Source organism: Ambystoma mexicanum, chromosome 4q, assembly GCF_040938575.1.
Source record: "Ambystoma mexicanum isolate Mex_15411 chromosome 4q, UKY_AmexF1_1, whole genome shotgun sequence".
Lineage (NCBI taxonomy): Eukaryota > Metazoa > Chordata > Amphibia > Caudata > Ambystomatidae > Ambystoma > Ambystoma mexicanum.
In genome coordinates, this window is record NC_090928.1 from 216703636 (window position 1) to 216730199 (window position 26564).

Below are 26564 nucleotides of genomic sequence, written 5' to 3' on the forward strand. Positions count from 1 at the left end.
TGAGGGGTCCGTAGAATATGAAGGAACAGTTGCTTCTAGAGAAAACTTTCCTAAAAGTGCACACTACAAATAACACAAACGTTGTACATATATCATAGCTGCCACCAGCTTGTCTTTAGGCACATATACAAGTAACCAAAAAGGGTTACCAGTCAAATGGTCGAAAACATTTGGTCGACAGACAATTTGGTCGACACCATTTGGTCGAATTTTTTTTTTTTTTTACCCATTTTTTGGTTTTTTTGGGGGGGGTCCCCCCCAACCCCCTTTTTTTCTTTTTTATTTTTTTTCCCCACACGAAAACCCACAAAAAAAAAAAAAATTCGACCATTTGGCATTCGACCAAATGGTGTCGACCAAATTGCAGTCGACCAAATTGCAGTCGACCAGTTGACTGGACAACACCAAAAAGCACAAGTGTAAAAAGTTAGGGTGATACAAAAGTATCTCCACTGCACAATTGCAAGATGCTGTATGTAATGTTAAAAAGTTACAGAAGTGTAAATGTCAAAAGGGAAACAGTTTCCCGGTACTGATAGTCTGGAGAACTGATGAGTTTTCCCACAACAAATGAGCAAAAGGCCAGAGTAGTGACTGCCCTATAAAAAAGTCAGGATAAGTTCAAAGAAGAAAGCAAAATGTCTTGGAGTCCATAAAGCTATGAAGGGAAAGTTGCCAAAGCTGAAATCACTCCCAACACCCAGCAGCAGACATTCAGGCACCAGGGATGTGAACTGGGAGAAGACAGTCCCAGTCCCCTTCCTGGGCCACAGACAAAGGTTCACTAGCACACGAAAGCAGCAGCTTCCTCGGGCAAGTGCATGGTCTTATAAGGATGTTGCTAACCTGAAGGCTGGATGAAGGCCAAACTACAATATGGCCAAAGAACAAGCGAAAATCTAGTGGCACTGCCCTTTTAGGGCACTAGTAGCGTTTAGTAGCCATACACGGTAAACGCCAATGTGTGCAAGAAAAATAAAATAAAAATGGTAAACATGTAACTGCTGCCACCAGCTGGTCTTTAGCGACATTTAAAAGTAACCAAAAAACCGACATGCAAAAGGTTTAGATCTACAATTATCCACATTGCACTGTAAATTGCTGGGTGCAATGCAAAACTACAAGAATTCAAATGCAAAGTTTCCCAGTACTGAAAGTCTGAAGGACTAGTCTGTTTCCCCATAACAAATGATCGGAAGGGCAAGGGGCGTAAAGCTGAAAGCTTGACTTCCCTTCAAAATGTTACGACAGGATAAAAAACAAACAAAGAAGAATGGGGTTCCATAGAAAACTATGAAGGGAAAGTGGAAAAAAGGAAATCTTTGCTAGCAGTACCTGACAAATAAGCTGAGAGTTTCTGTAAATATGAAGGCAATACAGGGGAACAGAGCTCAACGCAAACGCCCAAATGTGTGCCAATGCTAATTTTTCTTGCCTATAGGCTGGAAATCTTACTCATTTTAAGATTTTGGCAAGATTTATAATATTCACAACTGGTTTAAGCATTTAATATGCCTAGTTCAGCTCAACTTTTCAAATGCAAAAGGTTCCCATTTGCTTCAAGCTCCTTTGGTTGAAAGAACATGCACATTAGAAGCAGTGATTATGTTGATTAACAATTGAAATGGTCTTTGTCGTAAGTTTCAAAACTGTTATGCAATGCATCTTCATTCACAAAAACATGCTGAAATATAGGTTTCACAGGCAATATATCATCTTGGATAGCAAATAACTAGATTACTTTTTAAATCTAACACAGTGTGGGATTTACCTCCTGCTCCATTTCTCGCGAATCTTCTAGTTTGACCTCTGTCTCCAAAAACTGTTGTTGGCTGCTTCCCTGTGAGGGGGATCCAGAATTTTCTGAACCAAAAGTTACCTCTTGGCTTTCTTGGCTTTCTTGATTGTCCGGTGCAACCACCTAAAAATTAAACATTTTAGAAAACCTCAAAAACAAGCCATGCCGCATTGAATCAATTTTGATAAAACAATGTACTTGAATGCAGCTATTGTAGAGGGAATCCATCTAATCACCAGCCCAAGCGGATCCTTAATTATTTCCCCTAAAACATTAAAGATTTAGGTTCATTTTAAGAACATGTATTTGTGCAGCTTTTCCTCCACAGACATCAATGGGACATGCACAAAGTTGCTAGTGTTTTGAACCTCTTCTGACTTCTGGAAGCGAGAAGTCTTTTTACTTCACAGGTCTTACTAAGCACATATGTTTTCAGGGGGACTGAATGTTGAGATGGATTTCTAGAATCTGGACTGGTGGACCGATTTTAGGAGGCTATCCTAATTTAGTGAACGGGCAAATCCGAGAGGTTAGCAAAAACCTAATCCGGGTACGTGGAGAGCAGTAAAGGCTATTCTCTGGAGTGTGGTCAGATGTCCTCAACAGGTCCGTTACAATACAATACCCAATAATTCAATTTCGACAGGAATGTATAAAAATACAAATTTATTCTAGGCCTTTTATACACATAATGAACTTGCAGGTGTTATCGCACAATAGTCAATAAGAAAAACATACATTCACCACAGGTTCTTAAAATGCATTCGAATGACTTAATCAACATAGGAGGTAATAAGTGGATGCAGTAAAGATTGAACCAAGTAAAGTGAATTCTAGAATCAGCAGTTCAATCCCTAAGAAGAATGGGTCCTTGTGCCCAAAAGTCACAGTAGCCACAATGCTCTTCCCCAGAATGTAGTCTTTGTAGGTAAATTCTAATTTTACTTCTGTTGGTGATTGATCAAAGAAGATATTCAACTGGTTTACTAGGTAAGTAAATTGTCTTCTTGTTAAGATGGAATTCTTAAACCTGGCCTGGTGGACAGATTTCAGGAGGCCAACCTAATTATAGTGAACAGGAGGACTCAGAGTTTAGCCAAACCCAATCAAGGTAAGCAGGGAGAGGGGCTAAGACGCAAGAGAGGGAAGTGGAGTCAGGGGTCCACAATGAGTCCACACAGTGAAATACGCAATGATTCTACTTAGACAGGTGTTAGGGAGGTTTATCCTTTTTATGCTTCATTCAATCTCAGTGAAACCACCCCCCAGCACATTTTGCTGGACTTCTGGACCTTTTTCTTTAATCCTGAATGAGTGGAGCCTTTTCCACTTATTCATTTCTATAGGCTCCCTCTTTTGGAACTCTATTCTTTGTATTTTACATGTCCTATGCAGTCTATTTTTCCTCCAGAACTCAAAGGCATCTGTATTTTACTATTGCAGCAAACAACTCCTTATGGCGAGTGTTGCTGGGGTCCCTTAAGGTCCTCCTTTGATATTCTTTCCTATATCCCACAGTAACTACAGGTACCGCTTCTAAAACATAGTGCGGGAGATTGGCACACGCCACCTTATGTGAAGTGCCTGTTAGTGAGAACTTTCAGTTTCTATGCCAATTCCCTTTAAACTTAGAGACCCCCAGCTATGACTTTTTTTGCTGTTTATTGGAGCCCTGTAAACTCCATAGGCATCTGCTTTTGCACAGTGATAGACTTCACCCTTTCTCCAGTGGCACAGTGCCACTCACTAAGGTTTAAATGGTTCTGTCACAGTAGCCCAAAATGGAGCTGGTCAGTCAACTGGGTGGTCCAGGGACACTTCCAAAGGCTTCAGGCTGCAGGATCGTGAGACAGCTTCGAGACTGGTTGGTCCCACCAGTGCAAATAGTCGGAGCACCAGCAAGGATCTTCTGAGATCAGGTGGTCAAGCAGGGCTTCACCGAGACAAAAGCAAGAATGGTTGCCAGGCCTCTTTCAGGATTAGTCTTCGGGGGCCACTCTGGAGCAGACTCATGCATCCACACTAGACACACTGGCACCAGTAGCTGGATTGGGACCAAACACACATTGCATACACTAGCCCATTAAAAAACCATTACTTTCCCAGGCAAAGGCATGACCGTAAAAAGGGAATTCCAGACCCGAGAAGGCAGGAAGTAGGCCAAAGAACAATATGGCCAAAGAAAAAGTCTTGTGGCACGGCCATCTTAGGCCACTAGCCACTGTTAATAGCCAAACACAGTAAATGTGAATGTGCTTACTAAAAATATAGCAGAAAATGTAAAAATGAAACTGCTGCCTGCAGCTGGTTTTTAGGAACATTAAAAGTAACCAGAAATTCCTTTGGTGTAAGTATAGGGTGATACAAACTTATCCCTTTTGCATTACATTGGAAGATGGTGTGTGCAATATGAAAAGGTTACCCGAACAGTTAAATCAAAAGGAAACCGGGAAACAGGTTCCCAGTACTGACAGCCTGAAGGCTTCCGTAACAAATGAGCAAAAGGCCAATAAAGTGAAGTTCTCTGTAAAAAGTCAGGACAAGGTGTAAAACAAAAGCAAAATGTTTGGGGGTTCATAGAATAAATAGAAGGGGTTCATGTTGCCTAAAAGAGAAACTTTCCTAACAGAGGCGCAAAAAGCAGCATCCTGAAATATTCAATCTTTTGAAGAGTGGGCAGCTATCTCTTATGTCCCCAAACAGCTCCAGAGTCAGAAGAGACACCCCTTCACAGTGCCCCAGTACAGGCAGATACACTGAATGGTTTGATGTTGAAACAGAGGTCTCTTGTTTGATGTTAGGCAGAATTGCATGGAGTACCCTCTGGGACTGCCACACACAATTAGGACTACAGGTGTAAGCCAAACCAACCTTTGGTCGAAGTCTGTACCACACAGTTTTTGGTAGCAGGATGAGCAGCAAGGCTTATCTCAAGAGTGAATGTGAGCAGTACAAGTCATTACACAGATGACTTTCAATCACAGTGGTTCAAGTAGACACTTCTACTCAAGGTTTCTTGGTGAAACACCTATTAATTTATTACACAATCCTTTAGAAAACATTTAACTAGAAGGAGTAAACTTAGTATTTTGTACCAATACACTTCAATACAAAAAAATTAGATTTTGAGACAGTTTGAGCTCCCCTGAAATAGGAGCAAATGCAGTTCAGTTACTTAGAAGTGAGCAAAAGGGGCAAGGGAAGTAGAATAGATGAGATATATTTGTTAGACAGTGCAAATAGTTTCAGTTCACCAGAAGAGTTCAATGCAAGTCAATAGGCCTAGGCCAAAGTCAATGGGCTAGTGTTCTGGATAGGAAAGAGCAGTTCTGGTATCAAACGGTAAAGTCTTTGCAAAAGTTCTCAGAAATAGTTTTGGTGAAAAAGAATCATATGTTGGGTCACAAGCTGATTAGCCCTGCAAGTTGGGAAGGTTTCATGAACTTTCAACGCGAGAGTGGTGTTTGCTCAATCAGGGTTGGCACAGTACCTTAGTATGAAGAAACAAATGCAGCTGAAGTCATTGGTTCCTGAGCCTCAGGTCATGGGACAAGAGGGACGACGTCGGGGGACTCCTGCACTGCACAGGATCGTCAGAAAACAAACAAAAAAGGAGTCACTTCAGTTCCAGTAGCTGTAGATTCAAGGACACGTTGGTATCCCCTGCCTGGTTAATCCTAACCAGCCTTGAGAATTGTATCTAGGTGGCTTACGAGTTGATTGGTGCCACCAACTCAAAGAGAGAAGTTGTTCTTAAAGGGGCTTCTCTGTCGAGATGAACTTGGCAAGTCAGACCTACAGCAGGGCTTCACCAGGCAAACCAACGATCCAGGAGTTGCAGCAGCCGTCTCCTTCCAGCTCTTCTTCGGTTCTTTTGTTCCAGTGGTCGACTCTGATTCCAGTCCAAGACACTCGCCTTTTAAACAGTTCCCACCCTTTCATTCCATCCTAGCTGCCACTCACCCAGCAGGGAGGCTGTCCTTGCCGGACAGTCAGACAGCCAATCACGCCAGAGTGCATTTGGGTCTCGTAGGAGACTAAGCACAGGGAGTTTTGGGCACCTCCCTTACTTACTGCCCACCCCAGACACTCGGGCGCCAGAGGCGGTCTTCAATCCTGAAGCCCGCCAAAGGCATACGAACGAAGGGGGCGTGCAGAGACAAACACTAGAAGGACCTTTCCAAAAAGAAACACCGAAAAACGACGACCGGGATCTGTTTAAACAAAGGGGCTTAAGGCGCCACCTTGAAAAACATGGCTCCTGTGATTTTTAGCTACCGTTGTTTGCAGTCCGAAAAAAATCATGGTAGTTTGTTGTAAAACTACTGCCACCCGCCTTTTCAATAGGAAAGGGTAACATTTGAATGCTACATGAGTATTTAGACACAGGGGATACTACGTAACCCCTCCAGCACTCCATTGTAAAATGGTGTGTGCTGGGTCTATAAATTTGGAAAGACTAGTAAAGTCAATTTCACTTTACATTCTCTGGGAAACAGTAGTTTACCCCAGAGAAGGTATTAAACCTTTGGGAAGTCTAAAAGACATCCCTGTGCCACTGCACTGAGGGTGATGTGTGACACAAATAAAGATGATGCCTATGGAGTGGTTTTAAAATTCCATAATCAAAGAAAATAAAACCCAGAAAACAAACAGAATTAAAAAGTACAGAGTCCAAAAGTTCAGCAAAAGAGCTTGGGGTCTCTAAGCTAAGAGGAATTACCACATTTTGAGAATTCTCCCCAACACTTTCCAATAATGGGTAGAGGGGGATGAAACTGGGCCCTTCGCACAATTTATTAAATATTATATCCCCATTAGAAAACCACCCCTCTGTTGAAATTCCCTTGTGTTGGGAGCAGCCATCTGTAAACCTTTCCATTAAAGTGTGGGGGGCGTGGCGAGAACTGTGTAGATCCTTAGCACATTTTATTGAAGTAAATCAATTAATCCCCACATAGAAAATCACGGGATGAGGGTTGTTAGAATTCGAAATAATAACTCATGACCAGTGTGTTAGAGTTGGTATAGCCCATAAAGACCTGGTTGACTGTGTCTGAATTCCTTGACTTCCACATAGAAAGGAGGGGGCTGGGGGAGTGTCCATCATCCCAAAAAGAAGTAATTCATAAAACACCACCTTTCAAGTCAGTGTGGAGGGTGTAAAACAAAGGAACAAGTTACTTACCTGTAACTGTTGTTCTCCAGCATGGGTCTGGCATGTATTCAAATGCTCGTGAATATTCCCTGTCGTCAGGCTGGGAATCCTAGGTAAAGAAAAAAATCAGTTTAATTTCTGGGCTGTCCTTCTCCTAATAACCAACCACTGAGCTCTGAGCCATACTGCCCCTAGCCAATGACTGCCCTCTTCCTAAACTGCTCCTCTGGCAGCCATCTTCAGATTCGGAAGCACGTAAAGTGGCAGTATGTCGAAGAGCCACAGAGGGACAGGAGGGAGGGATGATGGCCACGAGAAAATGTGTCTTCCACTAAAGGAATTTGAGAGGAGTTTGATGCATAGGCTGAAGGGGCCCCCCATGAGTCTCATCAGCACCATGTTGAGTTCCCATGCCGGGGCATGCGCCTTCACTGGAGGGAAAGATAGAAACAGTCCTTTGAGGAACTCATTGACTAGACTGTGACCGAAGAGAAGACCGTCTCGGAGATCTGGTGTAGCGGGAGATAGCCACCAGATGCACTTTGAGGGAGGCGTGCACCAGCCCCGCCTTAGCCAACAAAAACAAATATGGAAGGATCTGAGGGGCCGTGGCCCTCAGAGGATTGATCTTCTGCAACCGGCACCAACTCACGAACTGCGTTCATTTGTGCTCGTAACACTTAAGAGTCGACAATGCCCTGGCCCTGGCAAGGACCTCCCTGTAGTCCGCCGGTAACTTGTACCCATCGGGCTGTAAGGCTGCAGGAGCCAAGCCTTCAGGTTCAGCGATCCTGGGTCATGGTGCAGGATTGCGCCTCCTTCTCTGGCGAGAAGATCCGAAACCACTGGCAGCTTGACTGAAGGCGACGGCGACAGGGTGAGATGGTCCGGGTACCAAATTTGCCTTCGGCCACGCCGGGGCGACGAGGATCATCCTGCACCGTTTGAGTTCACTGATGACTTGTAGTAGTAGAGGAAACGGCAGGAACTACTACAGGAACAGGCCTTCCCACAGGAAAAAAAACTCGTCCCCCATGCTCCCCGGCTGATGGAACCAGCTGGTGGACCTCTTGCACTTGGTGTTTGTTGCAGTTGCAAACAGATCGATCTGGGGTCTGCCCCACCTGAGGTAGAGGTTGTCCACTTGATTCTGCCGAAGCTCCCACTCGTGGCAAGAGCGCAGCTCCCTACGGAGAGTCAGTCAGCAACAATGTTCTTGACTTCCGCCAGGTGAAAACGAATGAGAAACATCCCCTGGGCAACGGCCCAGTGCCACAAGTCCTATGCCTCTCTGGAGAGCGCTGGGATCTGTTGCTCCCCTCCTTCCCTATGTAGAACATTATGGTGGTATTGTCCATGAAGACTCTCGCCACTTTGCCCTTGAGGGACGGAATGAACGGCTTGATGGCCCAGAAAACTGCTTGCAGTTCCAGGACATTGATGTGGTGATCCCTCTACTCCGGTAGCCACAGGCCTCTGGCATGGAGACGTCTGGTGTGGACTCCCCAGCCCTCCGGGGAAGCGTCCGTGGTGACAGTCTCCTGGTACAGCGGGCTCTGGAAGTCTGTGCCCCTGGTGATGTTGACGGAACACCTCGTTGAGAACAATCCTGTCCATGAAGCTTCCGGACACCTGGATCCACCAGGCGTCCAGGAATTCCTGGAGGGGTAGCATTCGCAACCTGCTGAGCCTGATCAGGTAGATGGATGACAACATCATGCCGAGCAATGACTTGATGGCTCGCACTGTGGCAATCTTCAGAGCCAATAGCTGTTGTACTTCGCCCAAAATGGCTGCGATCATTTCTTCTGGAGGGGGCCGCCAGGCAGGAGACTGTTGAGCCTGCCCCCAGGAACCGAGCGTCCTGCGATGGAATCAAACAGGACTTCGGATAATTCACAGAGAATACCAGATCCGTCGGCAGCCGGACGGTCCCGTCTGTGTGGTCGACAGCAATTTCCATTGACTTGGCCCGGATGAGTCCGTCGTCGACGTACGGGTACACACGTATCGCTTGCAGAAGTAGATGGACCACCACTGGTGCCAGGCACTTTGTAAACACCTTGGGCACCAAAATCAGGCCGAAGGGAAGGGCCTTGAATTGGTAAAGCTTACCCGGTACGACGAAGTGGAGGAACTGCCAATGCTTCTCATGAATGGGGGTGTGGAAGTAAGCGTCCTCCAGATCCAGGGACATTCGGAAATCCCCTTGGCCGACGTTAGGCAAGATTGTATGCAGTACCCTGTGGGAGACTGCATGAGACTTGTCCTCTTGGCAATAGTTAGCCCAACCTTTGGTATAAGCATGTACACACAAGTTGGTAGAGTAACTGAGCAGCCAGGCTAATCTCAAGAGGGGTCAATGTGAGCTGTAAGGTTGTAACACAGATTTTCACAGTGACAGTTATTCAAATAAATTATACAGTGACAGTTATTCAAATAAATTATACAGTGACAGTTATTCAAATAAATTAAAGTTACTCACCGTAGTGACTAACAGTCACCTTTCCTCCATAGAGCGTCCCTTCCAAGGGATGGGAGACAACCTTTTTCACCAGAAAAGAAACTTCTTCCCCTTTCAATTTAGAGGCGTGCAGGGGTGTGGCCCTGGGAGCATGCATTACCCTGACTCCGCCCTCCAGCGCCACACCTCAGTCCCCATAGACGCGTCAACAATAGTTTAACATTGCCTAATGACATCAGTTTTATTAGGGGGGGATGGTGGGACATGGACTAAGAGTACGTTAGTGACTATGGTGAGTAATTTATAATTACTCTTACGTCCCGTCCCCTTTCCTCCATACTGCATGGGCGATTACAACTGAGTGTAGCCCTAGGGTGGAGAGGAGACCCTGCTTAAGCAAATAGGTTTCTGAGGATCGCCTATCCAAAAGCTGCATCGGATCTCAAGTCGGTGTAGCGCTTACCTTAGGTCTGCGCGGGAGCGTAATGCCTTTTCAGTAAGAGGACCCATTATCTGGGCTCTGATTCTGTGGAAACAACAATTACAACGACTATTGTAATCTCTATTCGCAAACAAACTGATGTAGTGTACCTTTGAATAAAACCTCCCTACTCACCTCTGCTTATGTTTTGTGGAGCTCTCCATCCTGAATTCTACAGGGGCGCGTTGGGTAGGTAATTTTTAATCTGAAGGGGGCCATGGTGTCGGCAGATTCTCAACTGAATGATGTACAAACCTCTTCTAGAGGTATCTTGGGTATGTCTTTTGGTGAAAATATAATTATATACAGTTCATCAGGTTCTGAGTTGTCCCTACGTTGGAGAGAGCTCTCTTACTAAAATTCTCTTCATTTTTTGCAGGTTCTAGGTTCCTAAAGAGGGGCAGATGCTGCGGTATGGCTGAAACTATACTCATAAACATTAAATTACGTCAGTTCATCGATAACGGAGTAATAGCTGCCTTTGGAGATAAGTGCGGTAAGAAATAAGCGAAAAAAAGCCTTGCTGAGACTTCAGGTAAGCTATGCAACAACTTCTTTCTTTTACAAGTTCATTCATTCACTAAATACCTTTGTTTTGCAGGTCTTCGGAGAAACTGTGGATGAAAATACCTTCGGACGAATGCAGAGGCTGCTGAGGAAAACTTTTGAAAGAAGGCACTGCGACCGAAAGGCTGCTGAGAGAAGAAATGCTGCAGCTGCGACAGAACTGACAGGAGATGCACAGACTACGAAGATAACAGCGGACTGAGGAAAAAACTTTGGTTCGGTAAGTCTTTACAATTCGATTGGTATAATGTTGATTTGCTGTGGAAATTAATATCTTTGAACTCGTTTTCTTCTATTGACAGTTTCTGTCAGGAGATCGCTGTCAGCGGAGAAGATGCAAAGAGAGTGCTCCAGCAGAGGCGGGGCTTAAGTAGCTCCCTCTGCAACAGGAGTAGCATGCACTGCGATTTAACTGTGACTTAGCGGCTGCCGTGTTGAGTGTAGGGAAGGCAATGTAAGTGCAATGAGCCTATGGGTGCAATGCTAAGATTGAGGCAAATGCCTTTTGCGCCAGGCTTGAAGCCACTGCTGACCCACTGATTGACATGAAGTTCCTTGCCTCCCTACCGTTTCTAAACGGGATCTGTATTCCTTTGCTAGGATCATGACAGTCGGCATCCAAACAGTAATGCTTGCAGAAAGCCAAAGGGATGGCCCAGGTGGCTGCCCTGCTTATGTCTTGACACGGGACCTGCCGCTGGAATGCTATGGCCTTGGCTCTGACCGCATGGGCGTGTACGTTAGCTGGAAGTAGCTTATGCTGCCCCTCAAGCTTCCTTGATGGTCGAGACCATCCATCGTACTATAGAGGTCTAGGATGCCCAATAACCAGGCTTTGACCCGCCCAAGGTGACAGTGTGTCCGACTTGCGGAAGCCCTTGGTCTTGTCCAAGTAGAATTTCAGCGCACACCTAATGTCCAGACAGTGCAGAACAATCTGATACTCATTCTTATGTTTGGCAATGAACATAGGCAGCACTATTTTCTCGTTTAGAAGGAAAGCAGAAGGTACCATAGGTCGGAACGCTGGCTATGTCCGTAGGACTACCTTAATCCTTGAGAAAAGAAGTATAGGGCTCCGAGGTGACTAGTGCCTGTATTTCGCTGACTCTGCAAGCCAAAGTGAGGCCCACAAGCAAGGGCGTCTTGATGGTGACCAGCCCGATGTCCGCAGACACCATTGGCTCAAACGGCTTGTGCTAGAGTGAATTGGTTGTAGAGGTGCACTCTTGAATTACCAAAAGAAGTAAGAAAGAATTATTTAGCTCAAAGTTAACGGTGCTCCCTATTGGATCTGTGCTACCAGATCAAATATAAGTGCAAAGAGTGCAAAGAAGGAAGGTACCTCAATACAGATTGGGGTACAAATAAGGGCACAACAAAATCCAACCCAAAGCTGTAGATCTATTTCTTGAAAAAGGAGGTTAGAAGCATCACATTTATTAACCAAAATATAATTCAATAGACAATTTCTAAAATCAAATTTCCAAAAGTAGTGTTACTCGACACATTACAAAGTCCAAACTGATCTAAAAAAATTAATAAGTAATAAGACAAAACTGATATTTGCATTGAGTTCCACAACAATTACATCAATACTTTTATGACACATAATTCACAATAAGAAGTAGACACTGATCGTCTGCTCCTAATTTCTTAGCAATCATGTCATGGAAAAATGATTTTTTTTACAGCACGGAGACAACAGCGAGATTAGGCTTGGTATTATGGATACATGAACAAACGCTGCAGTCAAGTCATCTTGTAACTAGGAGATAGTGTCATTTACCTGTGGAGGCTGTTGCTCCATTAGTTGCTGCCGTAAGTGCTCTAGATTCTGTTGCTGCAGATGTTCTGCTAGTTGTTGAAATAGTGAGCTGTTTAGAGTTTCAGTCACAAGTGGCCTGAAAAGAAAAAAAAATGTATGGTATAAATAGCAGTATTTTTCAAATCCAACCTTTCTTTGCTTGCCTACATGATAAGCAAAAAAACATTTAGCTACAATAGTATATCTTTAACTTGCACGGTTTTAGAATTACATGTGTATGACAGCATCTAGTATTTGCACTGGATTATTAGAATCTCTTAACAAATGAAGCACTGACTGGGGCATACAATTCCAAGTAAATCCCTCTCACCTGTGCATACTGTCATTATTTTCCGCATGGACCCCCCCCCCCCCCCTCCCAATCTTTTTGCTTTTGCACTTTGTCCCGACTTATTGCAGCATAACACTTAACTAGACCCGTTTTACTGTCTTTTTCTTCAGCCTTAACACGCTTTGCGACTAACTGTAGCTATTGTTCTAAGGTCTTTCTTTTGTTTCTTCGCCATCTTGTCACTTTGCTTTCCTCCCGCACTGCCAGGTCAGGAAAATGCAAACCAAGCTTTTTCACAGGCTAGTGCAGGGCCATGTGAGTTGCAAGCCAGAAAGTGGGTTGGACTGTTTGATCCGGATCCACAAACCTGTTTCTGTAGGTCTAGAGAGTATGCATGAGATTGCCAACAGTGGTCCCTGATTGGACTCCTGCTGGGGTGTATGAAAGGCAGATCTTCTACTGGGTGGGTGCTCACCTGAGGTTTGGATAAAAAGATTAGTAGTGCAGCAATTACCCAGAGATCCTGCAAGGAGCCAAGTATCCTGCACAGCCATGAAGACTTAGGAAGACCAGTGGACCAATCCCCAGAAGTCCTGGTGATCAACATTTGCTGCAGTCCGGGTGGATCCCTGACTGCCTGGTGATCTAGGAAGACCTTCATCAGTGCTCCATCCCGTAGCAGTGGTGGGAACAACCATACTTGTAGTCTTATGGTAATGCAACAAGTTGGAGCCCTCCGTGTTCCTGCACCATCCAGTGGATTGACCATCTGCAAATTGGGGCACGCAATAGAAGCAACGTCATGAGTGTCAGTCCAAAATTCAACGAGTCTTCGGCGTGTCCTGCAAAAGCACGTCCTAGAATCGACAGGGCGCAAGATAGAGGACTGACAGCGACATTCGTGTCCCTAGCTGCAAAGATGACCATCCCTGAAACAGACGTTCTCGGAATCTGGTTGACCGTCCTGAAGAGTCCTGCACCAGTGTCTGCTGCATTGTTTGTTGAGAAGGGGTTGTACCAAGCTCCAGTACCCGACCACAACTTCTTGCACCCATAGCTCCAGGAATTCTTTGACTGGACCCAAAGGCGGTAAAACCGACCTCAGGCGACCCTCCAACGGTCTGCCAAGTCTAGACAAAAAAAAAACAGTGTGGGCGATAGGTTGTAGAGATACTTGCATGCTCCATCATCTCCACCCTTTAAAAGTTTGCTAACTTTTACAACTGTTTGGCCTTAGCAATACTCGTTGCCAAAAGCCAGCCGAAAGCTGGGGACAGTCTTATTCACTAGAATACATCATCTTCTGATTTTTGGAACCCTCCTCGCATCCACAGGACCCTCCTAACATTATCCTACGCCCTAAAGCTATTGAAAACGTTGTGAACCTTTGAGCACAAAGCCCCATACAAGTTAACGATGGACTTTGCAAGTTAAGGCTGAAATTGCTGCGGACTGTTGGTGTTATAACTATTTACTTACCTTCCCTTTAAGATATTGGGAGGTCTGGGGGAGAACAGAATGTTTTACACTAGCCTGTTAGGGAGAATTCGCATTTCTGTGCTCATTCCCTTCAACCTTAGAGAACAGCTCTTTTTTCTCACTCCCGTGTGCGTTTTGATCTGATGAGTTTCCTTTGTTTTTGGAGTCTGACAAACTCCAAAGGCATCTACTTTTTGTATGGTGACACAGCACCCTCAGTGCAGTGTCACTGAGAAATCCTCTAGATTTCTGATAACGTTTAAATACCTTTTCTTGGGTGAACTACAGTCCAAGAATAGTAAAGTGACATTGGCTTTACTTACATTTTTTCTTTGTAGGAACAGCACACCCCAACTTATGAGTGCTAGCGGGTTACTTGGTAGCCCCTTTTCCTACTTACTCATTTAAAAAAAATGTATGTTAACCCTCACTACTTTAAATATGATATGATAGGATAGGATATTTACAACGCATTTAATACCCAGAGGTTTCCAAGCGTGGACCTAGGGATCGAACCTGTGGTGCTCTGTCTTGCTTCCAAGGCGAGCACGTTGCCCCTGAGCTATCCTGCCGAGACTGGTGGCAGTGGTTACATTTTCCTACCATTGTGCTTTTCTACCCCATGGGTGATCATTTTATTAAAATGACCTTAGTCATTTTCCGCCATTTTATGTTTGCGAGGTCTTTCTTGGGTTTTACTCTGCGCCCCAAACCAGGTTTGACCCCTTTGTTCGTTTGGTCTTTGGCGGGCTTCAGTGCTGAAACCCGCCTGTTAGGGAGAATTCTCAGAAATGTGCCAATTCCCTTCCACCTTAGAGACCCCCAGATCTTTTGCTGGACTTTAGGACTTTATATTTTTTATCCTGGAGACAGTGAGACCTTTTCCCCCCACTCTCATGCATTTTTGTTTAATTTGAACTCTGTTTCTCTTGTGACTTTGGAGTCTGACAAACTCCATATGCACCATCTTTTTAGAGTGTGTCACAAAGCACCTTCAGTGCAGCGGCACATGGAAGTCTTCCAGATTTCCCAAAGCTTTAAATACCTTCTCTTGGTGAAACTAGTTTCCAAGATCAGTGAAGTGAAATTGACTTTACTTACATTTTGTAAACTTTCTAGACCCAGCACACCCTACCTTACAATAGGGGGCTGGGGGGGTTACTTAGTATCCCTTTGTCTAGTTTCTCATTTAACATTTTTGTATTACCCTTTCTAAAATTAATGGCTCGTGGCAATAGTTTACTTTTTCCAGTGTGTCTCTCTACCACGTGGTGCAATTGCAGCTGCAGTAAAGAACCCATGGGTGCCCATTTTGTCAATATTGACCCAGTCTTTTTAGCCATTTCTTGTTGGAAAGGTAATTCTTCAGATTTACTCTGCGCACCAAATCAGGGTTGGTCCCTTTCTGTTAGGTAAGATCTGCACAGAACTGGTAAATCTTCCTGACCTGGGTCAACCCCAGAACATTTGGATTTACTAGTGGGATATTTTTCCATAATACCTCAGTGAGTGGCAACCTTTTTCCACTCGCACATAATCTTTAACTCTTTTTATGGCTGTCATTTCTAAAACTCTCCATAGTGTCTTTTTAAAGTTATCCTCTTTAACAACTTATTGGAAATAAGTGCCTGTTGGTGCTGGGTTGCCCTAGAGTCTCCCCTTTTAACTTTCTTGTGCTAACCTTGAGTAAACAACAGTTCCCAAGTGTAGAAAGGATCTTTCGATCTCTTATATTTTGGGGAGATAGAATGTATCCCCTTTCACATTAAAACTAACAATTCTGTTACAGTGACAAGCTTACCTTCAATGGCTGGTGGCAGTGATACCTTGTATTAATGTGGTGCACCTTTACGGCGGGCTATGTTCATAGCTGCAGTAAAGGGACCCGAAGTGTGTCCATTTTTACCAAAATGCCCCCCCCCCCCCAGTCTTCTTTTTTTGCCATTTTAGTGTGTCGTTTCTTGTTCCTTCCCCTGACATCCAGGGCGGCAAATTCCTGTGTGTGATTTTTGTCTTTGGCGGGAGTCCCCCTGGACTCCCCGCCCAGGCTCCAGTCTGTGAGAGCAGGAAGTGAGGGAGGAGTGCAAAACTTCCCAGCCATTTGTCATACGCCTTGCTTGAATGGGGACAAATCCCAGTGGGGGGTGGGCTGGCTGTCCTAGTTGGACAACCAGACCGCCCAATCTTGTAAAATGCAGTGAGAGAAGGTAGAGGTTGTGCTGTAGTTCCTGATAAATACTGCGAACCTGGAAGCTGAAGATATGTCGACCACTGGAACTTCAACTGAAGAGGATTGCGAAGGAAAAGCGGCAGAGACGATTTCCAGTGACCAGAAAGACTGCTGTGTAACTGGAGCCTGCTGTAGCCCTTCCTTCCAATCGACCTGGGGACTCCGGAAACGAAGACCCCGACCCAGGACTTGGTGAGAACCACTAGACTCAAGACCACCTGCATTTTGAGCCATCCCACGCGTTGCTGCGACCTTGTGTTGTTGCAATACCCCAATACCCTGGGACCTCAAGCATCGTGCGGTGCACGGTCTTCCAAATCTCGCTGAAACTTTGGAGATCCACCAGGATGCCCACAGAGACATGATTCGAGACCGAATAGTTCCCTCAACAGAGCGGTGGACATTTTTAACGAGTATTCAACTGCGATTTTCTGTCTTCTTCTGTGCTTCTTGAAAAGACACCAAATCCACGGAACAGCTTTCAGCCACGAGGGAGGGAAACCGTGCCTAGAGCCGTCTTCATCGATTCCTGCTGCAAAGTCTTGTTTGAGGTCTTGTTTTCAGTCAGCACGACAAGGAATCCACTGACCAGGTATTTGGCTGCAGACCCTGAAGTCCTTCTGCTGCAAAATCTTCTTTAATGCTGAGGTACTGTGTTGGCTTGGGTATGTACTTACCTTAAGCCAGTTAGGATTTCTGTGTAGCTGTGGGTGGTTTTCGTGATGGGGAAGCCTCTCATCCAGTGCACCTAGTCCCACTGCTAGAATCCTGCTAGGGTGTCTTCTGTGAAGCCCCCGGACCATCTTCTAACTCAGAAGTAAATTACTCCCCTGTTTGCCCAGTTTTCCTAAGGAAGTGCGACTTTTGCTACTAAAGAACCTATTCTGACACTGCCTGTTGGTCACTAGTCCTAGTGACGCCTTTCTGCCACTGAGAACTCGTCTAAGAATAAGGGAAAGACTGAGAGGATTGGGCCTTTTGCCTAGAAAAGAAAATAAGTGTTTAAAAGTTACTTACTTGTAAAGAGCCGGTTGGTAACTAATTCTAAGAGTGAACAGTTACAAAAGTTTTTACTGATCTTGAATGTGTGATGCACTAATCTTAAGTATGGTTAACATCTTTTCTTCCTTAGCAACCGTTTTGCTAGTCTAATAGAAAGTAGATGTGAAGGTATTTTACTCTCCTGTGATTAGGTTGTACCTCTTCCCAAAAGTAAAGTGTTAGTATCACCAGATTAGTCCTTTGAGGATAATTTTACGAGTGTTCCCCCAACTGGGTCTGGCTTCCCCTGGCTTGCTGCTAGCCTGTCCAGTATAAGTCTACATTAGGTTGTTGCCTACCTAGAATAACTGAGTCATTCAAAAAAGGGTGACATTGGGTTTTATTTTCCCCTTCATTGTGAGGTTAAAGTAGGTGGGTTTTACTTACCTTGACTTAGCTGTGTGCCATCCAAAAATAAGTTACACGAGTTACTGCTTACCTCAATCTGGGGTTCCCTGATTACAAAAGCACCTGTAATTGTATATTACATCCTTAGGTTTTACTCACCTAGTATAACTGTTATGACAAAAGTAGTTCTAGCTTTTTAATGCACCTACAGTAAGTGTTCCACTATTCACCAAAAGTATATTGACCAGCTGACTGATTATGCAATTTGTACTGAGAATCATTAAACTGGAAGGGTCTACTGCCCTTGCATTACTGAATGTAATTGTAAAAGTAACGATTATTTTTTACGCCCCAAGAATGGCTATGACTTATACCGAATGTGTATGTAAAGGTTTTGACTTCCCTAGAACTACCATTAGGCATTTCCAATTCCGGTTTATAGTTTTGTCTGTGTACCTTCAAGTACAGTGTTGTGTTTTTATATTGTGATTTCATATAAAGTGCTAGTACTTACCCCTAGATTTATCTAGGCCTACCTGTATTTAAATAAAACCTTTATTTTTATAATACAAAGTGTTTCAGTGTTTGTTTGGATCAGTTGTATTACAATTTCATGTGTACTGATTCTACAGCCCTCTCTCCCTCTAAAGATAAGCCTGGCTGCTCGGTCTACGCTACCATGAACTCAGGTGGTACAGTCTTATACTAAGAGTGGAGTCTTGTACTGCATCAGTTGGATGGTTTTACTAAGCCCTTAGTTAGACTTCAGAAAAACTGTTTTAAAACTTTGTTCGTTTTAACTTTGGCGGGACTCACCAGTGAAGCCCGCCTCTGGCTCCAGCGTGTCTCGCAGGGCCAGGAAGTGAGGGAGGTGCCCAAAAGTCCCTGGGCTTAATCCCCTTGGTAACAGGAATGCACCCAACGGTGATTGGCTCGAGGACAGCCACCCTGGACAGCTAGGCTGCAAATTAATGGGAGAAACCTGCATAAAAGGCGAGATCCTTTGTGCTTGGAAGGCAGAGGCAACCACTGGACGAAGGAATCAAAAAAACAACTTGGAAGAGACGCCTGCTGCAACTCCTGGACCTTTGGTTTGCCCGGTGAAGCTCTGCTGCAGTGCTGAAGCTCTGAATTTGCCTCGACTAGAGAAGCCTTGCAAAGGACGACTTCTCCGCTTGGGTTGGTGGGACCAATCGACCCAAAGAAAAACTCATCTGGAAATCCTATTGGAGCTGGCTGCATTTCCATTGCTGATGCAGGAACTGATTGTCAGTGAGAATTACACCAGCATCCAGTGTGTCGTCTAAGTCGGACCCGAGCTCCAGGAAGATCCTCCGAACTCCCATGAAGCAGGACTGATCAAGCCTGAGCCACCTCAACGGAGTGCTGGACCCCAGATGTGAGGAAAGTCCATAAGGTATCCGGGAACCGCGGTGGTGCTATTCGCGAGAAAAAAGCGAAGTGCCGTTGATCTGAAGTTTGCCCATTGCTGCCACCAACCTTCAAACCGTAGTGCAGGAGTCCCCAGACATCCTCCCTCATGTCCACGTGACTGAGGCCCAGGAACAACAGGATCTGCCATGCTACAACTGGAACAGAAGCCAGCTGGAACATATTTCTTCAGACCTAAGGTACTGTAAACTAAGGGGTACTTACCTCTTGTGTAGTCTTGCTAGCTCTCAGTTGAGATTTGTCTTGGTTGCTCTGGCAGAGTTGCTTGCAGCGTTGCACCTAACAAGCTTCCCAGCTTGTGGCCCAACAATGATTTCATTTTCTACAAAGACTTCTAAAACATTGTCCAAGACTTATTCCTTACCTTCAAGAAGTGCTTCAGCTCCCCTAGACTTTGCTCAATTAACATTGGCTGTTCTGGCGTGCTGAACGAATCTTCTATCCTCTAACTTTGTGCTTTAGCTTTTCCTCAACAAAAGTCACATTCCATAACTTGTGTAGCTGCGAAAGGGTTAATCTACTTTGCATTGGGGGTTCAACAGTACTTACCTGCTTAAGAAAATGTGTTAACCATTGTTTTATTCCTGCATCTTTTCCTTTTGACATCAAGCTCAGTATTGCTCTAAATGTACAAGTGATATATTAATGTCGACAGTGTCCTAGTTATTTAAGTCACCTCCGGGTGTACAAACTGTCTGTGTGCCACCCCGAATGGGTATATACCGATTTCAAGAAACAGAGGGTGTATTCTGGGGTATATTTTTTGCGTTACATATATTTGCTCCGTTCTAAAGAAGGCCTATTCAACTGACTGTTAAATAATTGTTTAATCAAGAAACCTTCAGTGTAAGTGTTTATTTGAATACTTGTCACTGTGAATCTGTTACAACCCTACAGCTCACATTGACCCCTCTTGAGATAAGCCTGGCTGCTCAGTCACTCTACCAACTTGTGTAGTACATGCTTATACCAAAGGTTGGGTTAACTATTGCCAAGAAGAAAAGGCTGGTGCAGTCTCACAGAAGGTACTGCATACAATCTCGCCTAACACTGCCTCTGGCTCCAGTGTATCTGGAAGGGAAGGAAGACAGGGAGGTGCCTGAAAAGCCCCTTTGTCTGCATGGCTACCTGAATGCATCCAGTCCTGATTGGCTGGCTGTCATTACAGGACAACCACCCTGCTGTGTGAGTGACAGTTGGCTGTGCATGAATGGGAGAACCCTGCTTAAAAGGCGAGGCTTCTTGGATTGAAGACTGTCGACCGAAGGAAGGACACCCTGACGATTAAACCGTGGACAAATTTTGCTGCATCCTCCTAGACCGTTGAACTGCCCGGTGAAGCCTGCTTGTTAGCCAAGATTGTAAGTAGTAACCCTGTGGGAGACTACACCAGCCTTGGCCTCTTGGTAATAGGTAACCCACCTATTAGGCCTGTACTATACAAGTTGGTAGAGTGACTGAGCAGCCAGACTTATCTTCCATAGGGGTAAATGTGAGCTGAAGAGATGCAACAGAAATTAACAATGACAAGTAATCAAATAACTTGTATACTCAAGGTTTTCAAGTAAAATTATTATTTAACGGTTGGTTTTAAATAAGCCTTCTTTAGAAAGGGCAATATGCAACAATAAAAATACACTTCAGAACACTTCCTCGGATGTAAGATAATCAAGTAGATACCCTTTTGGGATGTCACACACATTTCCTACACCCTGAGGTGACTTCAATTGTTAGGACACTGGACATTGATATCACATTTCTACACTTACTTCAATACTGAGGTTGTGGAAAAGGAAAAGGTTAGGGAATGAAAAAGGTTACCAGGTTCTCAGAGCATGTGAATACTTTTCAATCTCCCAATGAAGTCTAGAGTAGACCTTTCCCAGCAATACATGATAAACACATGCACCACCTATGAGGGACAGTTCAAACCAAAACAAAGTCAATGATCAGTGTTGGGGAGAATTCTCAAAATGTGCCAATTCCTCTCTACCTTAGAGACCCCTAGCTCTTTTGCTGATTTTTGGGACTCAACTTTTTTAATCTGTTTTCTGTGTTTATTTTTTTTGGTTATGGAATTTTAGACTACTCCATAGGCATCTTTTTTATCTGTGTCACACAGCATCCTCCGTGCAGTGACACAGGGAAGCCTTTTTAGGCTCTCCCAAGGTTTAAATACCTTCTCTGGGATAAACAGTTTCCAAGAGAATGTAAAGTTGAATTGACTTCACTAGTCTTTAAATTCCTAGACCCAGCCCACACTATCTTCCTATAGAGTGCTGGAGGGGTTACCTAGTATCCCCCGTGTCTAGGAACTCATGTAGCAGTCAAATGTTACCATTTCCTATTGAAATGGCGACTGGCAGTGGTTTTACAACAAACTATCATGATTTTTCCCGAAATCACGGGAGCCATGTTTTTCAAGATGGCGCCTTAACCCCCGCCCTTTGTTTAAACAGGTCCCGGTCTTTTTTCGCCATTTAGTTTTGGAAAGGTCCTTCTAGAGTTTGTCTCTGCCCGACAAACTAGGTTTGGTCCCTTTGTTTCTATGTCTTTGGCAGGCTTCAGGACTGAAGGTGAAAATTACCTCACCTTAGAGACCCCAAGCATCTTTGCTGGATTTTGAGGAATTGATTTTTTTAACCTGGAGAGAACGAGACCCTTTTTCCCCACACATGTATTGTTAACGTTATTTTGAACACGGTTTCTTTTGGTTATGGAGTCTGACAAACTCCATAGGAATCATCTTTTACATTGTGTCACACAGCACCTTCCGTGCAGTGGCACAGGGAAGTCTTTCAGATTTCCCAAAGGTTTAAATACCTTCTGAACTACTGTTTCCCAAAGCAGTAAAGTGAAATTGACTTTACTTATCATTGTAACTTTCTAGACCCAGCACACACTATCTTACAATAGGGTGTTGGAGGGGTTACCTAGTATCTCCCTTGTCTAGCTTCTCATGGAACATTTTTTATGTTACCCTTTCCGCGCTGAATGGCTGGTGGCAGTGGTTTCGTTTTAACTACCGTGGTGTGCATTTACCGCGGGCTGCGTTCGCAGCTGCAGTTAAGCACCCAAGGGTGCCATTTTTGTCAAAAAGGCCCCAATCTTTTTTCGCCATTTCTTTGTGGAAAAGTCCTTCTTGAGATTTACTCTGCATGCCAAACCAGGTTTAGTCCTATTGTTCACTTAGCCTTTGGTGGGATTCATAAGTGAAGCCTGCCTCTGGCTCTAGGGTGTCTGGGGTAGGCAGGAAGTGAGGGAGGTGCCCGAAACTCCCTGTGCTTAGTCTCCTAGGAGACTCAAATGCACTGTGGTGATTGGCCGGCTGACTGTCCGGCAAGGACGGCCACCCTGCTGGGCGACAGAGCTAGGCTGGAATGAATGGGAGAGAACTGACTAAAAGGCAAGGCTTTTGGCTTGGAAAGCAGAGTAGACCACTGGACGAAGGAACCAAAGAAGAACTTGAAGAGGACCCCTGCTGCAACTCCAGGACCGTTGATTTGCCCGGTGAAGCCCTGCTGTGGTGCTGAAACTCCAAATTCGTATCGACAGAGAAGCCCCCGCAAGGACCATTTCTCCCCTTGAGTTGGTGGGACCAATCAACTCCAAAGTAAGCCACATGGACATCCTTCTCGGAGCTGGTTGAATTTCCACAGAGTTGGTGCTGGAAACCGAATAGACGGGGAGAGGAACACCAGATTGTGTGCGTTGCTTTTTAGTTGACCAAGAGCTCCAGGAAGATTGTCCGGACTCCCAGGAAGCAGGACTGACCGGGCCTGAGCCCCCTCGACAGAGTGCGGGACCCCAGAAGCAAGGAAAGTCCATCTCGACAGCTATAAACCGCAGTGTTGCTATTTGCAGTAGTCCAGAGGAGCTGAAAGGTGCCACTTGTTGGAAAGATTGTCGGTTGCGAGCAATGACCGTCCCATTGCAGAGCAGGAGGAGTCAGACGTCCTGTCTCTTGTCCCCACGACTGAGGCTCAGGAACAGTGAGATCTGCACAGGAACAGAAGTCATCTCCTGCACTTTTTCTTCAAAACAAAGGTACTGTAAAATCAGAGAGAACGTACCTCACATTGTAGAGTTGCTAGCATCTTCTACTACTCACAAGCCTAAATAGCTTGTGGCCCTACATTGATTCTTATTTTCTTCAAAGACTTCTAAAACATTGTGCAAATACTTTCTACTTACCTACCTTAAGTGCTTTAGCCCATATAAGACTTTGGCTTAGCCCGCTATACTGAATTGCCTGCTTAAGAATATTTGTGGTCTCTTCTTTCTTCTAATAATCTTTTCCTTTTGACCAAGTTCTAAGAGTATTCTAAATGCAAACAGTAATATATTTATGTCTCCAGCACCCTAGTTATTGAAGTAACCTGAAGGTGTAGGGTGAGACTGTGGGCCATCCCATAAGGGTCTTTACTGATTTTAAAAATAAGCATGTGTAGTTTTGAAGTGGATGTGTGTTGCTTTTATATTGTTCCCTGCTGAAGGCGGCTTATTCCGACTGATAAATTAATAATTGTTTATTTAAGAAACCTTGTGTGTAAGTGTTTATTTGAATACTAGTCACTGTGAATCTCTGTGCAACAACCCTAAAGCTCACATTGACCCCTCTTGAGAGAAGCCTGGCTTTTCACCACGCTACCAACCAGTGTAGTACAGACTTATACCAAAGGTTGGGTTCCTATTGCCATGTCTTCAGGGTTGTTGTAGTGCACCCAAAGGGTACTGCATACAATCTTGCCTAACAGTGAGTAACCTGGTTATACTCCTACGTCCTGTCCCCCCCTTTCCTCCATACTTGTGGTAGGTTCCCAAGTACACACCATAGGTAATATGGGTGAATGGAAAAACCCCTTTACAGGAATAAGTTCTTAAGAACAGCCTGGCCGAATTGGGCATCAGCCCTGGAGCTCAGGTAAAGCCAATGGGGAGGCCCACAAAACCACCTTGGCGATTGACTCCCAAGGGACATACTTTTGGAAGGTAACAGCAGTCGCTTTGCCATAGACTAGATGTGCATGGATGCTCTTCGATGGATGAAGACCTTGAATGCTTTAGGCTTCTGAAAAATATGAGGCAATCCAGCGGGGGATAGTTGCTTTGGAAGCTGGTTTCCCCTTCAGATCTCCGAATCTGAGAAAGAGTTATGAGGAGCTTCTGAGTTTACTCGTTCTCTTGAGGTAAAACTCCAGGGCTCGTCTCACGTCCCAGTTGTGTAAACTCTATTGGCACCAGATGCAATGTTAGGAAAGAAGACAGGTAAGGAGACCAACTGGTTCAAATGAAAATGGGCAATCACCTTAGGCACGAAAGGAGGATGAGGGCGGAGCACAACCCTAACCCTGTGTAAAGTGAGGAACGGATATTCCACTGAAAAAGTTTGGAGCTCATTTACCCGCCTCACCGATGTTATTATGATCAGAAGGCAACCATCCAAGAAAGGTACTTAAGATAGGTAGTGGCCATGGGTTCAAATGGATTATGGCACAACGACCCGGCGGGAAGAGATGAAGAGACCTGCAAAATGCCTTTTGATGCCTGGATTAGTCAATGAAAAGGAACAGCTGTCCGTGGACAGGTAGGCCGCAAGAGCATAACAGAACATGGATGCCAGAAACGGCCAGATGAGACAAAAAATAGAACAGTGTTGACCGAAGCCTGCCTGGGATAGAGCTGTTTATCTTAACGCCAATGGCAAAACCTGAGCCGTTTGCTCCGGTACTGAGCCCTCGTAGAAGGCTTCCTGGCTGCTTGATAATGCGCACATTGTCCTTGGACAGATCGAACTGTGTTAGCAATCAGAACTCAGGCACCAGGCTGCCAAGCTGAACGATTATGGGGAGGGGTGCCACATCTGTTGAAGGCTCTGGTGAAACAGGTTGGGAATCTGCGGCAATCTGACGAAGCGGAGGAGAAGGGGGGGGGGAAGAGTATCGACAGATGATGTAGTTCCGAAAACCAGAATCTGGCTGGCCACCAAGGAGCCTTGAACAGGAAAGTGGAGTCGATGTGCTCTTGAGCTTGTAGATCGACCGATGGATAAGAGGCAATGAAGCATAAGCTTTAATGTCCCACGAGATCTCGAGGGCGTCCCCCAGGGAGGACACTCCGAGCACGTCCCTGGACGCATTAAGAGGCAGCTTCTTGTTTCAAGTTGCAAAGAGATCCAGCTCTGGAGTGTCCCAGATGGAAAATGTTGGAGAGGACATTGCTGTTCATCTCCCACTCGTAACTGATGCTGACTGGCGACTGAGTGAATCTGCAGCCACATTGATGTGACCCAGGATGTATACAGCCTGGAGCCAAACCTTGTGCTAGATGGCCCAGTCCCAAATTTGGATGGCAAGATCCACAAGGAGGGGAGACTTGGTGCCACCCTACTTGTTGATGTAAAACATTGCAACCAAATTGTCCGTACGAACACAAACTACACTTTCTGTAAGTGAGGTAGTAAAAAAGACTGCTGTGGTCCGCGGAGGCTGGGCCATTTTGTCAACACCTGGGGCGAAATGCGTCACAGGATCAAATGAGGCAATAGTCTCAGAGGAGTCAGGTGCCTTGCGTGCCATGTTAGCCTTGAAACCAGGAACCTCGGCAGAGCCGGTACTGGCAGGTCTAGGGTGTTAACTCGACACGTTAGGGACTGCCCCAGAATTAGCCTCTACTGGAGGATCCTCAGCAGATACTGGAAGAACTGCAATGCGTGACCGCCTTCTTTTGCCTCTCAACAGAACTGGTATCACTACGGCTGTGTGCGTGGGAAGGCTGAGGCATATAACTTACAGCAAAGACCCTCAATGAGGGACCCTCTATTCGGTTGGTGTCCGATTTAGCCCCAAGAAGGGGAACCTCAGGTTTAACCCTGGTTCATATCGCCACCTCAAAGGGGGTCTCGAGCCAAGACTCGGTACAGTTAGCTCCAGATGCGGAAGCCTCAGGGCGAACCCTGGTATGCAGAGCCACAGAAGAAATGCGCTCAACTTTAGCCCCAAACGGAAAACCACGTAAGAAAATCCGGTTTCAGCAGACCACTCTGAGGGCCCCACAGCGGGTCACTGGTGTGCCGAGACCAAAAGGGGAGCACACGGAACTGGAATCCCAAGGAGAAAGCCCGCCCGATGGGCAAAAACCCACCGCTTTTCAGTGATGTTCTGCCACACCTCCAGATGAGATTCATCCTCCAACCGAAGCCTCGTGCGACCGACCAGATACATCATTTGGATGGCTTGTCGGCAGGGAGACTACCTGTCCCTGGCGAGGAGGCAGATAGGCGAGAGAAAAACTGACCACCTTGCCATTGTTGCTTTCGACGGGGCCCCGCCAACCGGAGCTTCAGTACGAGCGCACAGCGATTCCGAAACCCCCCGAATCCAGAGAAGGACCGAGTATGGGACCCTGATCTCTGTGCATAAGTGGCCGGAGCTTTCGCCAGGACCGA

General features: G+C 45.3%; 1 protein-coding gene across 3 annotated transcripts in view; it reads right to left on the minus strand.

Annotated features, from left to right (window-relative positions):
• The window catches only part of SCAF8 (SR-related CTD associated factor 8), a 2093867-nt gene that overhangs the window by 1458307 nt on the left and 608996 nt on the right, over positions 1-26564 (minus strand). For all 3 annotated transcript variants that reach the window (XR_011268119.1, XM_069607748.1, XM_069607747.1), the window contains exons 10-11: positions 12258-12372; positions 1772-1921 (exon numbers count right to left, since the gene is read on the minus strand). Coding sequence is in view for 2 of the 3 variants with exons in the window: in XM_069607748.1 (XP_069463849.1) it covers positions 1772-1921; positions 12258-12372 (265 nt within the window). In the remaining variant the exon portion in view is untranslated. The remainder of the gene's footprint in view (positions 1-1771; positions 1922-12257; positions 12373-26564) is intronic.